The sequence below is a fragment of the Phasianus colchicus genome, chromosome 7 (genome assembly GCF_987193195.1).
Source record: "Phasianus colchicus chromosome 7, bPhaCol1.hap1.1, whole genome shotgun sequence".
Lineage (NCBI taxonomy): Eukaryota > Metazoa > Chordata > Aves > Galliformes > Phasianidae > Phasianus > Phasianus colchicus.
The window spans coordinates 9,254,157-9,269,912 of NC_143442.1; the positions used below are offsets into that span (position 1 = coordinate 9,254,157).

Below are 15,756 nucleotides of genomic sequence, written 5' to 3' on the forward strand. Positions count from 1 at the left end.
TGCCTTGTGGCCTTTCCTGTTCTTAGACTACTGCTTTTAGGGCCTGGTTTAATTTGTTGTTGATTTTTTTTTTTAAATTAATTTCTGCACAAGTCTGTATGTTCAGTTTATGCTCCTCAATCCCGGATGAAGTCAATTAATTCCTCTTGGGCCCTTGGGCAAAGCTGCTTCATTTGCAAGCACCAGACACAAGGCTGAAAAAAGAATTCATCAAGTGCCTTGCGAAGGATGCTCCAACTGCTGGTAAAATATTGCTCTGGAGAGAGGTTTTGCATCAGAGGGAGGTGGGCATGGAACAGCTCCCCAGGGCAGTGGGCATGGCCCAAACTGCTGGTGTTCAAAGAGCATCTGGACACCAGTCTCAGACACAGGGTTTGAATTTTGGGTGGTCCTGTATGGAGTTGAGCTTGATATTCTTTATAGATCCCTTCCAACTTGGGATATTCTATGGTTCTCTTTTTGCTGCTAGAGACACTGGGAGCTTCCCACATCAGTGGGAAAAAGGCTTCCCACAGCCTTTGCAGTGGGTTTGCTGGATGAGCCGGCCCAGCAGGAGTAAAGGAAAGTCACAGGAGTAAATAAGTAATGGGAGAAATAAGATCAAACAGACATTGTGATTGTTAATAAGTGACCCATACCCAGTGTCATGGTCTCAAGGGATGCAAAGGAAGGGTGCAGCCAGCAGCCTGGGGACATTGCACCCAATTCTGAGCCATCGGTGACAGGTTCTGACAGCACTGACATGGACAGCAGCCAAACAGCTACCAGAAGGAGTACTCAAAGCTACAGGAGATATGATCAAAGTAGGCAGAAAAAAAGAAAAAGAAAAAAAAAGAGGAGCAAGTCCCCAGGCCCTGGGCACTGTCTCCATGGCACCCACTCAATGCGGTGGGGATTTGCCAGGGAAAAAGAGATTTTTCTCCACTCTCTGTCTGATAGGACAAGAGGTGGTGGCCTTCAGTTGTGCCAGGAGAGGTTCAGGTTGCATATTAAGAAAAACTTCTCAGAAAGAATGGTGATGCAGTGGTAAAGGCTGCACCAGAGGGGTGGGGGAGGAACCTTTCCTGGAGGTGTTCAGGAGCCGTGGAGATGTGGCACTGAGGGATGTGGTCTAGAGTGGGAACAGGCATGAGCTGATGGTTAGACTGGATGATCAAATTGGTCTTTCCAACCTTAATGATTCTATGCTTTTATGATCTGAAACATCAATACCTGTTGACACCTGGAAGGACATTTATCTCAGCAGATTTCTCAGTCTCGCCATTGCTTGAGGAAGGTGCTCTGCCTCCCTGTCCCCCAGGCTCTTGCTGGGAGTCACTGCCACTTGCCCTGTGCCATCTGACACCACCTGGTTAAACATTAGGGAACTTCAGCTTATGCTTTAGTCATGCATAACCAGATGTAGGTGGGAAAAAAAAAATCTCTTGCATAAGCAAGACTTTGGAATAAGGACTTCCTCCAAAATCTGCAGTCTACAGAGGCCCTTTTTCGGGCCTGATTAACCAAACTAGGGATATATTTTAACATCCCAGGCAAGGCAGCAAGGATTGACAAGCCTCCAGGCTGTTGCTTTGCTCACTGCAGCTTAGTGGAGTCCTCGCCACAAGATGGTGCTGGCTCTTCACAGTTGCTGGAAAGGCCGCAAGAAATGCAAGACCTTTTAATGAGCTGTGTGAGCTGGTGCTAACCATTAACAGGCACAGCATGCTGCTGATTTTAACCCTCTCCTGCACCCCAGCCTTAGGGACCTGGATGCCCATTCCTTTGATGAGCTCCTTAACCTCAGGGATGGGGACATATTTCTTAAGGTGGCCACAGAGACCTCTATCACCCAACAGATCAGTACTTCAGTAACCCCTCCATAAAAAGCTATTCAAGCAGCCAGATGCCCCCCAGCCTGCCCATCTTCTCCTGAAGTTGCGTGTATTACATCAAAAGTTGGATCCACTGGTACTGTTTGAAGGACTCGGGTTGATGCACTTGGCTCTTCTGGGGCATCTTGCTCTTCTAAGGGTGTGAGAATGATCTCCCCCAAATATCTCCCTCATTCCCCAGCCCAGCAGCTCCAGGCTTGCCTATGGAGTGTAAGAATGTGAAGACATAAGGTGCCCCAGTTGAGTTTTCCCATGAGGAAGGGATATGTGTCCAGGATTTATTGTGCTCCTGGGTGGCACAAGATTGACAAATGGGAGGTGAAGCGGTCAGTTGATCACCCAGCAACTAGAGGAGGGGCTTGCTTGTTGGCTGCCCCAGATATACCAAGGATGCCAAAATATGGTTTAGAGAAGGAGTTAAGAGAAGGAAAACAGGCATTGAAGTCATTGCAGCTCAAGCACCAGCTGGCAGCCCTCACTTGTTGCCATGCAAACTCATGGTGTACACCATGTGGGATACCCACCAAGGGATGGTTTGAGGCACAGAGATTTTATTCTGAACCTTTTTTTTTTTTTCTTTATTTATATGCAGGAGAGGGACAAAACTCGAAAACGAGTTTTCAGGTGCCCTCCTCTGCTGCCCTGCACTTCTGCAATGTTTCCTCTCGGCAGCAGGGAGTGCTGGTGTTGCTCTTCAGTAGCAGAAGACTGAGGCTGGTCCTCAGATGGTAAATATATACGTATTTAAAGGAAGTAGCAGCATGAGCAGCACCATTAGCTGTAGGAGAACATGCTGTTTAAGAAAGAACAAAATTCATGATGGTCTCTTTTTTTTGGTCTTTTTTTTTTTTTTTTTTTGCATGTGATTGTTGCCTGTTGCTGTCATCTGACATGGATGTTGTATGAACTGGAATTTGTTGTAGGCTCCATGCAAAAAGCAGGAGACGACCCTTTTCCACTGCTGCAGGGAAGCCCTGTTGGGAAGGCAAAGCCCACAGTATTTGTCTGCACTCCCACCTCCATAGCATGATCAGGTCCTACCTATGGGGACAATCATTCTGCTTGGATAGGTGCAAAAAGAGGGGTCGGCTTTGGTAACCGACAATGTCTTCAATGACATGGGGTTATCTAGACATGAATCAGATGCTTTTATCCACCCTTCCTGCCATGAGGGAGATATGACAATGAATACACCCAAAGTATCATTGATAAACCACTTTATTTGTTTTGCCTGATAACTGCAGAACCAAAGAACTGACTTGTAATTATCTCACTTGTAAGATACACTGGATTGCATCCTACTTGCACCACACTTTAAAATGCAGGCAATAAGAAAGCAAGCACAAAGATCAGGGCTTTCTAACCAGCTGTTTCCTGTCTCCCATCCAGCAGAACTGGGCGATGATACAAACCATGCTCATGGGACTCCGTGGCCCCTAAATTCTTGAAGGAAGTAGAGAGGTCTCAGTCCCCTGGATTGAGTAATCCCTCAATTGAATTGGCACGTTGTAAGCAGGGGAGAAAAGACATGGGCTGTGTCTGAAGATTAAAGGTGATGAAGCCCTGCTTTGGGTTCCCACCCCAAAATTGTAGAATCACAAAATGATGTGGGTTGGAAGGGACCTCAAAGACCATGTAGTTCCAACCCCCTGCTGCAGGACAAGGTTGCCAACCACCAGATAAGGCACTAAATTAGGCTGCCCAGGGCCCCATCCAACCTGGCCTTCTTTGTATGATGTCTTTGTCCTTGATAACCTTGTTAATATACCTTGGAAGCCCAACAGGAAGACGAAGACCTCACACGGTTCTGCTCACAGAGGCCCTTCAGAGCAGCTACAACACCTCTTGCTCTGCACGTGAGGGTGGAAGTGCAGTACTGGCTTTGGAGAAGGGTATCAAGGTAGGCAAGGGATGAGGGATCCTCACTCTTGAGAATGAGATGAATGCAGCTCTCTCACGCCATCCATATATATTTGCAACCATATGTACATCTGCGTGTTTACAGAAAGGTTGTCTCTATCCAGGGATGGAGGATATGCAGTGGGAAATGCTGCTCTGTGTGCATCAGAGGAACTCTGCAGCCACATCAGGAGTTACTGCCCCAGGACAGCTTTGGTGAAATCCAAACCTGGTGTGGTGCAGCAGTCTGGAGGTGCTGAAGAAACCAGAAGAGCATATGAAGGCATGGGGACTGAGGTTGTGTGTCGATCAAACCTAAAGGTAAGATACAGTAGATATGCTGTTCAATTGGCATGAAAGTCTGCAGGCCACGGGTAGTAGCTGTTGCTATTAACTACCTTTGGAATCAGCCATCGGCTTGACAGCTGATTTATGATTTGTTTTAAAAGCAGGAGCAGAGCCTGCCAGCAGTCCAAACGCTGCCATAAATCCTCCGTTCCCCTTAGATCTGAAGTGTCGATCGAGCTGGGGACAGACCCAGAGCTGGAGGGCGGGCACAGCCCGGCTCAGAGCCCTTCGCCAGATGGGCGCTGTTCGTGTGGCAAAAATCCCTGAGGCAGGAAAATGCTACGTAACAGGGGGCAGCGAACTGGAGAGAATGAGTGCCAGCCCGGCAGCAAGCAGGCGCAGAGATCGGTGTGCCCCTGCTACAGATGCATGTGTGCATATGTGTGTGTGCACGTGGCTGCGTCCGGGTGTGACAGCGTGAATCACAGAACGACTTGAGTTGGAAGGGACCTTAAAGGCCATCTGCTTCCAGCTGTGCACAAAGCTGCCACCCACTACATGCATGTGCCTCTGCGTGCGTGCATGCGTCTCTGCGAGCTCCGCACGGAGGTGTGCATGCATCAACCCGAGCGTACACGCACGCGTGTATACATTTGCACGTGGATGTCTGCACGTGCATGCGCGACACGCGCACGTGTGCACGCACATGCGAGCACGCACGTACACACTTACACCAGCGCGGCCCCTTGCACAACCACGCACACCAGCCCGTGCGATTCCCCGCGGTCCCGCTCCGTTCCCCGGCTCCGGGCTCCGCCTCCCGGCTCCGTACCCCGGCCCGAGCGCACCCGAGCGGCGGCACCAGCGGCGGGCGGACCCCGGCCGCTCCTCGCCGCCCGCCCCGGGCAGCCCCAGCGCCGCCCCCCCCGCCTCCTCCTCCTCCTCCGCCGCCGCCGCCGCCGCCGCGGCCGCACAAAAGGCGGCGGGGAGGGAGGGAGGCCCGGCGGGAAGGGCAGCCCCGGCCGCCCGCACCATGCCCCGCCGAGGGGGGCTGCCGGCCCCCGCCGCCGCCCGCCGGCCCCCCCCGCTCCTCCGCCTCCTCCTCCGCCTCCTCCTCCTGGCCGCCCCGCTGCAGCCCGGCAGAGGTAAGGGCCCCCGAGCCGCCGCCGCGCGTTGGGACAAGGAGTTAACTTTCTTTTGCTTTGCTTTGCTTTGCTTTGCTTTGCTTTGCTTTGCGTTCCCCTCCTTCGGCCGGCTTCATCAACCCCGCTTCCACGTCTGCCCGGTGCGTGCCCCTGCGGCGGGGCTGTGCCGCATCCCCGTGCGGCGATCTCCATGAGAGCCCCTCCCGGTGCTGCTGCTGGCGCCGGTCCTCCGCGGGATCCCGAGCTCCTCAAAGTCCCATTGTGCCCCTGGAATCGCATCGGGGCACCGCGGAACGGGTTGAGTTGGACCTGATTCCGTCCAGCCTGGCCCTGGGCACCTCCAGGGATGGGGCATCCCCAGCATAAGTAAAGCGATTCTTTTCTCGTACATAGCTGGGTGAAGCATAGAACGTTTCGCTTTTCTCCTCCCCAGCAAGCCACTGCATTCATCCCGCAGTTTGAGGAGCTGCCCGGACGGGGTTTTCTTGCAAAACAGGTTTAAAATGCGGTCTGATTGCCTGGAGCATCTTCACGAGTAAAACTGGTGTACATTTCGTGAGGGATTCCCATCTTGCTCTGCATCATTGGCGTTCTGTATTAAAATCTCAACAGCCCACTGAGATGTGCTGCCTTCCCCAGCTCACTGGGGCTCCTCTGACTCTGTCCGATAGCAGGATGGGCACAGAGATGCTGTCTGAGCCTGCTGGGTCCTTCTCACAATGCAATTGGGGTTTGGGAGCTGTGGCATCAGGGCAGATGTGTGCAGCTTGGCAGTACAGGGAGTGGATTGTCATCCTCCAGCTAAATCCTGGGTGGAATTTTTTTGCACTGCATCAAGTTTAGCGGAAAGGAGTGGTTTTGTTGACTGGGTGGAGGGGGCTGAGTTTCTTCTCCTTGCCTGGTGGACAAGCACAGGCATCTCCAGGTCCTTCCTTTGCCTGGTTCAGAGTGATCCAGCATAAAAATCTGCACTGAACTGAGCGCAGCAAAGGTCATCACTGTGAAAGCGCTGCATCTGTGCTCCAGCTCAGAAAACTCAGCTTGCAGCCCCAGTACAGCAGCTTAATAAAGCTGAATTTTCACAACAGTGCTGGAGATGTTTTGGTTTTGCTCCAAAGTGGGGAAAAGATCCCCAATAAATGCCCCTGGGAGGAATGTCCCATGGAGTGCTGCACCACAGATGGCCTTTGGCTGTGGCACCCAATGGACTGGAGTAGACCTCAGTTTTCATTCAGACATCACTGTGGCCAAGTAAACATTCTGAAATCCGTCAGTCAGGAACAGAGGTAAATGCTGTCCTATTTCCAGACAGATGGGCAGCGAAGCCTGCTGGGTAGCTGGAGTGCAAGGATTGGCTTCAGAGAGGGGATTTGGAAAAGCTTTGGTCTGTGCTGGAAGCCATTGCAGCTGTAGGGCTCGGAAGTGTGAGTGTTAATCTCCCTGCATGCCGTAACTGCTGAACAAGCCACGTTTTGCTTTCTATTACATCTTTATACTTAGAACTCTCACAGTGCCCAGGAGCTGAAACACAACTCAGTGTGAACAAGGAATGAGACGCATGGGTATTTGCTAACGGTCAGCAAGAAAAAAATTAATAAGCCCCTTGTTCAGCCCACAGGAAAGCCAGCAGCCTGCCTGAATGAAAGCCATACAGCCAGCACAGCTCCGCAGCCCGCACTGGGCTGAACCACCTGGCAGGGCACAGCCAGCCTCAGTGCAGGGCTGGGTCATGCACTGGCTTTGGAGCAGGGACAGCAATGCCTGTCCTTCTGCTCCATGCTTGGGCAGATCCTTGCCCCAGGACAAAAACCTGCGTGGTTCTGCAGCCATCAGTGAGTCCGCACTGTCTGCACGTGGCATCCTGCAGTACTTGCAGCCCTCCTAAAATAGAGGCCGGACAGTGCTCTTATTGACATCCGGGAGAGAAAAGAATAGCAGGCTCCCTGTTCACGCCCAAGGCATTTCGTTGAAAGTCTGCAGCCCCTGGGCTGAAAATTAGTTTAATTATGTATTGACAGTGGATGTTAAGAGTGGAACCCCGGGCAGCTGGGGCATCAGTGCCATTGAAGGGCACATTCCTGGCCCCAGGCTTGGTTAAACAAGCTGCTGCATTCAGAGCCCTGTGCCCATTGACATTGGGTTTAACTTGCACCATTCTGCTTTATTTTGAAATCCTCTCCCAGCCCAGATCCTGGATGTTTGCAGATGGGAATAGCTGTGTACCCAGAGCAGAAAGCAGTGTCCCTGGTTGGCAGCACAGAGCCCTGCTGTGTACGGTCATTGGACAGTCCAGCCTGGGTATCTCGGGGAAGTGAATCCTGTCATAAATTAAAGCAATTTGTTGTGACAGCAGTCAGCTGTGGGAATCATCAGTGGGGAAGTGGATATCTTCTAGGGCTGCATTAAGATGGAAATGCTGGGAGGGGGCTGGGTGTGCCTAGTGTGACTTTAAAGTCAGCATCTCAGGGGTTTGGGGACAGCCACCTTTGGGCCAATGGCACAGCTACTGCATTGTCAGCATGTTATTTCCTTCTTTGATTTACCAGACATCATTGAAAAAGAGGGAAGAGTAATCACCAGAATCATATTGCAGTGGTTCTCAGCTCCCCCAAAACCAATTTCTGTCCTTTTTAAATATTTCTTGGGGAACGAATAAACCAAGACCTCCATACAGGATAGGAGGTGAGATTTATTCTCTTCCAGCCTTTTAGTGTGGGAGGTTCTCTGCTCATGACACCAAACTTGCAGTGTATTTAGCTCAGCCCACCCCATTCTCTGTCCTTTCTTGTTGAAGGTCTCAACCTGTGCACAAGTGGAAGCGCCTCATCCTGTGAAGAGTGTCTCCTCATCCATCCCAAATGTGCTTGGTGCTCCAAAGAGGTAAGTTCCTTCTTCTGCTCCTTCAGCTGCCTCCCCCTCTGCATGGGGCACTGTCACTGCATGGGCTCAGCTGCAGGGAGCCTTGCTGGAAAGCACTCTGCTCTGGCTGCCATCCCAGTACGTGCTGCATGGCCTCCAACAAAGGTAAATTCCCTCTGAGTCTGCTGTGTTGTTTCAGGAGACTGCCAGTGCTTCTGGTGTCTGCACCGATGGCAATGAGCTGTGCAGCTTACCAGCATGCTTTGCAACAAAAATGCATCCTTATGTTTTGGGTATCTTACAGTCTGAAATCATCTCCCCTGTTAAATAGAGTGGTTCAATTGGAAGAGACCTACAAAGATCATTGTGTCCAACTGCCTGACTGCTGCACAGCTGCAGCTCTCCAAGGAAAGCATCTTTATATGTTATAGTATCATTACCTGACAGCAGAATAGCTCCTGTGCTTTTTTTTTTTTTTTTTCCAGGAGGATGAGTGATGTATAGAAGGGAAAGGGAAAGGGTAAAGCAGTAGATCTTGCTTTTGAGACATCTTGTAAACAGCTGTAGGAGTTCCTGTTCCAGGCAGCTAATCTGCAGTGTGATATTGCATCCAGGAGCGCTGGCTATCACTTATGGGTACCCAATAATTTGCCTTTAAATATATATATATATTCAATTCTTGGCATCAAAAGAGAAGTTTTACAAATGCAGCCAGTGGAAATGTTGATCTGGTGGTCACTACGACCACTAATTGTACGTCAGCCTGTGGCATTGGCAGCTTGACTCTTTATCTTGCAAACGGAAGAGTTCCCAAACAAAATAGTTTCCAAATGGAGTGGAGGGGCCGGGGGAGGGAAGAGAAGTGTTTACAAGGAAGTTCCGTAATCCTTCCTGACCTTTAGCCTGGAGCAGCTATTTAAAAATGCACTTCCAGGTATTTCTGGCCAAGAGCCACATGTTAAAAAGCTGCCGTCCCGTTACAGGCTGCGAGCTGGAACTTAGTGAGCTCTTGTTCTAACACTGCATTGGTTTATAATGTGATGCCTACGAAAGGCAGAGCTGAAATAGGATCATCTATTTAAATTACACTTGAAAGAGGAGGTGTAAAACGTAGCTGGACGTCTCCTGGGTGTGCCTTGTGAGAGGGCTGGCAGGGGAAAATACCTGGCGTGTGTGTACATTGTGTGGATGTACATCCACCTGTGGGTTATGTGTGCAGGTGTATTTGCGTGTGTGCACTCAAACCAGGGATGCTAATAAATCTTATTGATTAAACTGAAATTTCCTCTTTGGTGAATTGAATTCTCCCGTGTTTTCCAGTGATGTGCATGTACCCCATGCTTTGTGATTGCAGGAGTTTGTACCTGGAGGATGAGGAAGGAAAATCAAGGGATCTCCTGGAGGGAACATGTCAGCTTTCTAAGTGAAGAAAGAAAGGATAGGTTCTGCTGAATTAATGCAGGATTGAATTGATTAAAGCAAAAACCGTAGGGAATAGCTTGGGACATGTGAAGTCAGAGTTATGTATAGCCAATGCTGTTCTTACATGAGCCAAGCAATTTGTCTTAAAACTTCCAAGCTGATGAGCATGTAATTGTCACGCTGTTGGCCTAATCTCTATTAACTCGTATCTGCTTGCATGCATCGCTTTTTGCTTGCTTATTGGTGCACGGGCCCAGCAAGCAGTGTGAGCCAATACCAAGAGCTGCAGGGTGCGATCTCTGAGCAGATGCCATTCTGCAGCACGAGCCAGAGCAGCTCGGCAATTGTCATCCTGTGGTAATTCCCTGCGGCCAGTTTTAGAAGAAATCTAAGCAGAAAATGGGTTAGGAGCAGCAGAGATAGGGAGCTGCAGAAGTGCAGAGGTGCTGCTGAAGTGAGAGCTTTTGCAGTTACCATCAAATGGTGTTCCACATCTCCTCGAGAGCTGGATTCTCCCTTTCAACTTTCTCCTAAAGAGGAGCATCTCCTGCCCAAAATGTGGGCTGAGGTGGCTGAAGTAGCCTTGAGGAAGTGGAAGCCCATGAGAGCTGTGTCCCCTGTGTTGCTGATGGCTTGGCTTGGTGGGACAGTCAGAGCTGGGAACTGAAAATTGCTGTAAACACACACTCAGAGACTTTTTCCTGGTGCTGCAGGATGTGCTACTAAGGGCTGATAGATGTTGAGGAAGCATCCTCCTCCCTCTCCAAGGCTGCATCGTGCTACCACATCCCAGCCTGAAAATCAGGTCCCAGTTCAGAGCCCTTTGAAGTCAGGCTGCTCCATGAACATCAAAAGGTTTTGGAGCAGGCCTCAGGGGTGACTGGAAGTGCTTGACAAATAATGGCTTCTCACTGATTTAATCATAGAATATCCCAAGTTGGAAGGGACCTGTAAGAGTCATTGAGTCCAACTCCTTTAAGGACTATCATGCCTGAGATTAGCTCTTCCCCATGGCTGCCCTAAACCTACTGCTTTGCTGGGCGTTGTTCTTGGCTGGGAGGTACTCTGCTCTCTATTTTGTCATGCTGGAGATGATTTACACTGTCCCAGTCCTCCTCTCTCTCAGTCCATCTGTTTACATGGTGCGTTCCAAGAAATTCATGTTCACATCCATCTGATGTGCCATCGCTTAGGCTTGGTATTGCTGCTCCGTGACGGAATGCAAACCTTGCATTTTTCAAATAGTGTTCAGGCCTCGTAGTGTGGAAACGCAGAGGAAATGCTCTGTTTGTGTCCCAGGACCTGAAGTTGTCCTTGGGGACACTCCCGAGCTGTGTTTGACATCAGTCAGACAACCTCTGCCTCCTTGATGTTTCCCCTGTCGCTTGCTGCTCTCCAGCATTGACAGAAAGTGGGATTTATCCAACCCTGCTCTGCTTTTTTGGCTGTGTAACTGAAGGAGGGGGCTGTGAGCATCTTCTTTGCATTATTTTGTATGATTTTAGTATCTGCTTAGTTCCCAAGCAGAAGATGGTTCTGTCTATTGTTATAGTACAGAAATGAGCAGAAATGTGATGTTGAAAATTCAGTAAGCTTTGGGCAACTTGCTGCTTTTAGCCTTTTCAAAAATAAAACTAAAACCAGCGCGCTAACAAATAGGACGTGCTGGCTGCCAAAGGCTGCATTGTGAGGCCAGGCTGTTCCTGAGTGCCTGCCACACACAATGCCCCGTTGTGTGCCATGGTGGGGGCCGGCCAGGGGCTGCAGGAGGGCTGGGGGAGGCACGGGGGGAGATGTCCCTGTTCATTGCAGGGAAGGTTGGACCAGATGACCTTTAAGGGTCCCTTCCATGATACTGTGTGCTGTGGGGAGCTCTGTGTCAGCTGCCTCTCCAGTCTGCTCCTGCTGGTTTCTTGTCCAGCCTGCAGCTGATTCGATCTAACACCTCCCATCAGCCCTCATCCAAGTCCCTTATTCTCCAGCAGAGCTTCCCTAGACAGCCTGCCCACGTCAGAGCACTCCATCTGTGCTCCAGCCTGCAGAACTCTTGCTGCAATGGTATTTTTTCTGTGCGATAGTCCAGGGCCGTCTTTGCAGTGGTTTGAGGTAGGGGTACCATCATGCTGGTTCTGGGATGTGTGGTCTCACCCAGGCAAGAGGGGACATATGTCCCCGGAGCCCCCTGCCTCATTCTCCAGCTTACACATAGCCCTCTGGCTTCTCTTGGCAACAATTCTGCGTCCTCTCTTTTGTCAAGCTCCTCCAAGCTCGTGCACACATGGAAAAATTCACCTTCTGGTCTTCTCCTTCCCCTTCCAATCTATCTGTTCTTCACCTCCCAGGAGTTTGGCAGCACGAAGTCTGTCCCATCGCGCTGTGACTTCCTGCAGAACCTCATTGCCAATGGTTGTGCCGGCGCCATCGAGAACCCACGCAGCAGCAGCAGCGTGATGAAGAACATCCCCTTAAGCAGCAAGGGCTCTGGGCAGAGCCACCTGGATGTCACACAGATCACCCCGCAGAAGGTCGCCCTGAGTCTTCGTCCTGGTGAGTCCCAGCAGCTCCCAGCTCCATGGTGGAATGTGGGTGGGCGAGAAGTGGAGCTGGATGTAGAATCATAGAGTCTTTTGAATTGGATGAGGCCTTAAAGTCATCTTGTCCACCTGCCCTGCCATGAAAAGGGACACCTGCTGCTAGATCAGGGTGCTTAGAGCCTGGTCCAGCCTGAGCAGGCAGAGGGATGGCTGTACCCGTGTCCTTGTGCTCACTGAAGGTGCTGGCTGCTGGCCAGCAGAGCCCATCAGCTTCAGTGATACGCTCCAAACAGAACTGGGGCTGAGGTTTTCTATGAGTGAGGACAGTGAGAGGTCAATCAGATCCGACGTAAAGCTATCACCTAACCCTTGTGTGCATTTAAAAGGAACATGCCCAGCTTAAAAATGCAGTCTTTGGATGGAAGGAGTTAAAGAAACTTTGGATCCTGAAGCCTGACAGTGCCTTGACTCTAAACTGAGACAGCTCCTTATGTAAATTTTTTTTAAAAAGCGTATCTGTTTTTTGTTGGTATGCAAAAGAGCCATGGGATCAAGGCCTGAGATGAAGATTTGAACTTGTGACTCAGAGCTTGGATCATATCCACATCCTTGTTTCATTCCCCTGAGCCATCACTTTCCTTAAGTCTTTTCATTCTAATTGAAAATTAAGAGTGAAAGGCTAGATGGAGCTACGCGAGCATGCTTGTTATCAAAAGTTTTTGCATGATGGGGGAAGGCTTTAATGTGGGTTCAGAATTCTAGCAAACATTTGGCAGCCAACGTTTCTGAAGGGGGAAAAAAGCTCTTTATGACAAAGTTAAGAAGCAAGTATAAAAGCATGATTCATTATAAGCAATTGGTGTGGGTTTCTAGGGCTTATGTTTCTGTGACAGCTCTCATGAGCATACAGAAAAATGAGATAGGATGTTTTGCCCAAGAAAAACAGCAGTGTGAGTTGGTGCTCCCCACACCAGAGCTCTTTCAGGAGCTACCAGGCCTGACGGTGTCTCCGGTGTGGCTCTGCTTCTGCAATTTGATGCTGCTAATGCAACAGGTTTGCTCCCGTCCAAAGGGAGTTGTTATTACTGTTATTACTCTGTTCCTCGAGGCACTTGCTGTAGAAAAGGGCAGGCTCAGCATTGCCATCTTGCAGGCATGATGCCTGGTGCTCAGCGCTTTCCTTTCCCTGCCCCCAGCTGTTGGGATGCCCATGGCTCCAGCAGTGAGGTGGGATGTGGGGTCCGTCCCCCTGTGGCTTTCCTGGGGCTGTGCTGCTGGATGCTGGAGCTGCTGTTCCTGCTGGGCCTCGCAGGGAGCCAGGCTGCACTGACAAGTTCCTATATGGGAGGAGGATGGAAAGTGGAGCTGATAACCCCTCTAGGGTGCTGCACTGCTCTTGCTTCACCTGGATGCTGTGGATTGCCATAGCTTGAGGTCTGCTGGACAAATCACAGAGTCATAGAGAGGCTTAGGTTGGAAGAGACCTTAAAGGCTGCCACCCTCCAGATCAGGCTGCCCAGAGCATATCCCACCTGGCCTTGAGCACCTCCAGGTGTACAAGGATAAACAAGGATAGGGCATCCACAGCTCCTATGGGCAAACAGCAAAGGCCTGCAGAAATAGGTGAGGCTATACTGCTTCTCCTGAATACCAACAAACGCAGGAGCCAAGGAGGGGCAGGAGTCTTGCCAGCAGCTTTCTGCTGTCTCGCCTTTGCAACTGCTCCTGTGTCTGCCCTCAAATCCCCCAGGTCACTACAGGAGGAGAAATATGTCTACATGTTTTTCATAATATCTCCCATTTGTACTACTTTTCTTTTTTGTTTTTGATGCAGAGCAGCACACCATCTTACTCAGGGCTGATGACTTCCCAAAAGCTGGGCTTTGCATCCCCGATTTAAATCATCCATTTGTACTTGAGCTTGAGAGAGAATCCTGAGGGCAGCACCCAAGACAAAAAGAAGACAATATTGATTTAATTTTGTGCATATTGTGCATAATACCAATTTTGCTCTCCAATGGGAATTATTTTTTTTGTGCCCAGAGTGTAGGATTTCAAAGACCAATTGACACAGCAGGCGTGGTGATTGTGCTCTTCTATTCTCAGACCGCTAAGCAGAAGCAGAACGGGGCGAATTGTCAATTGTTTGCTGGTCCCACCCAGGCTTTGAGATCTGAGCATCCTGCAGCAGAAACCACATCCCCAAATCTCTGTGCTCTGAATTGATTCTTGAAGGACTTACAGTGATGTCTTCCCAGGGCAACTTTTGGATCAAGCGTTTAGTTTTTATGATGTTGCTTGTTAACTCTGGGTTTGGCTATAGGACAGTGTTCTTGTATGAAAAGTATGAATATTGTAAAAGGAATTTAAAGCAATGAATAGATTCATGTTGTGTTGTCCATTAAATCAGCAAGCAGAAGAGGGTTTTGTGGATAATCGTGGTTGATGAATTTGCATTCTTAAATTGGCCAAAAGCAGCTTTTCCAGTTTTTGTGCTGCTTCTATGTGACAGTATCCAGGAAACATTTCTGAATGCAGTTTTGACTTTAATGCTTCTCAATAAAAGCCCTAAGGAGAGGATGGTGCTGGTGGTAGGGGGGGAAGGAAGGGGCTGGGTTATCCCTAAAGAGTCAGACTAGTACTGTACACAGCGAATAATAAATTCTTTTGTACTGATATCGCCATACATTAGCAGTATTTTCTGTGAGATAATTAATTTGTGCAGTTAGGAATGAAAGAAGCAGCAGCTCTGGGATCCTGCTGTTATTGCTGTTTTTTCATGGACTAATACATTCATTACCATCAAGAAGGGTTCAGTGGAGCATCCCAACAACTCTTTCCAGCATGGTAATTTCCATCTTAGGACCTACTCTGGAAAAAGAGTATTTTTGAAACTGGGGTGTCTGGGGTACTGTGTGCCAAAGGCACATTTCCTTTTTTCTCAATGGGCTAAGTGGAAAAAAATGCATCTCGGGGTGGGGGTGGCATGGGGCCCAGGGGAGCAGGATCTGGCACCATGTGGGGCTGCAGAGTGCTGGGGATGCTGCAGAGCACTGGGGATGATGCCGTTGCCTGCTCGTGAGCTGGAAATAAGTGGGAGCAGCTGTGCTGCTGCAAACAATGAGGAAAACAATAAAACTTTTAGGGAAATGTTTTCATGATAATAAAAAATGTGCTTTTCATTTCTGAAGTGGGAGGAAGCAAAGAGTGCTGCGGAACCTGCTGGTGCCTGAAAGTTCAGCCTGGGCTGTGAAGGGAGAGGTAGAACGGAAGGGGTGCTTTGGTCTTGAGATGGCTTTAGCCCCTGAGGGCTCAGCAAGCTGGAAAAGGGGATACGGGATTTTTATCTGGAGAGTACTGGGGGTTTCAGTTTGTCCCTTCTCTCAGCTATTGGCAAAGTGTAAGGCAGACATTGGCCGTGTCCCTTCTGGCTTGAAGTTGAGCTCATATTTATGCCAGCACACCTTTTTCAGCACATGAACTCCTATTCCGGACACCATCTTGACCAGAAGAGCTTTGCAGAAGGGCAGGTCAGGGTAGAGGCTTACTTCAGCTCTTTTTCATGTCTTCTCATCCTGACTCAGTCCTGTCAGTTCCCTCCCTTCTGTTCATCACTTTGGATGAAAGCTTCATCTCCGCTTTGGTACTTCCCCATTTGACTGCAACATCCCTTTTTTCCTATTTCACTTCCCTTTTTGCCCTACTTTCTCCAGAGTGATAGTGACACGACTCTTT

General features: G+C 49.7%; 1 protein-coding gene across 1 annotated transcript in view; it reads left to right on the forward strand.

Moving 5' to 3' along the window:
- The first annotated feature begins 5,051 nt into the window (after positions 1 to 5,051).
- Positions 5,052 to 15,756, forward strand: part of ITGB5 (integrin subunit beta 5) — a 39,724-nt gene continuing 29,019 nt past the window's right edge. The window contains exons 1-3 of the mRNA XM_031590661.2: positions 5,052 to 5,206; positions 8,001 to 8,086; positions 11,830 to 12,034. Of these exons, the coding sequence (XP_031446521.2) occupies positions 5,095 to 5,206; positions 8,001 to 8,086; positions 11,830 to 12,034 (403 nt within the window). The 5' untranslated portion in view covers positions 5,052 to 5,094. The remainder of the gene's footprint in view (positions 5,207 to 8,000; positions 8,087 to 11,829; positions 12,035 to 15,756) is intronic.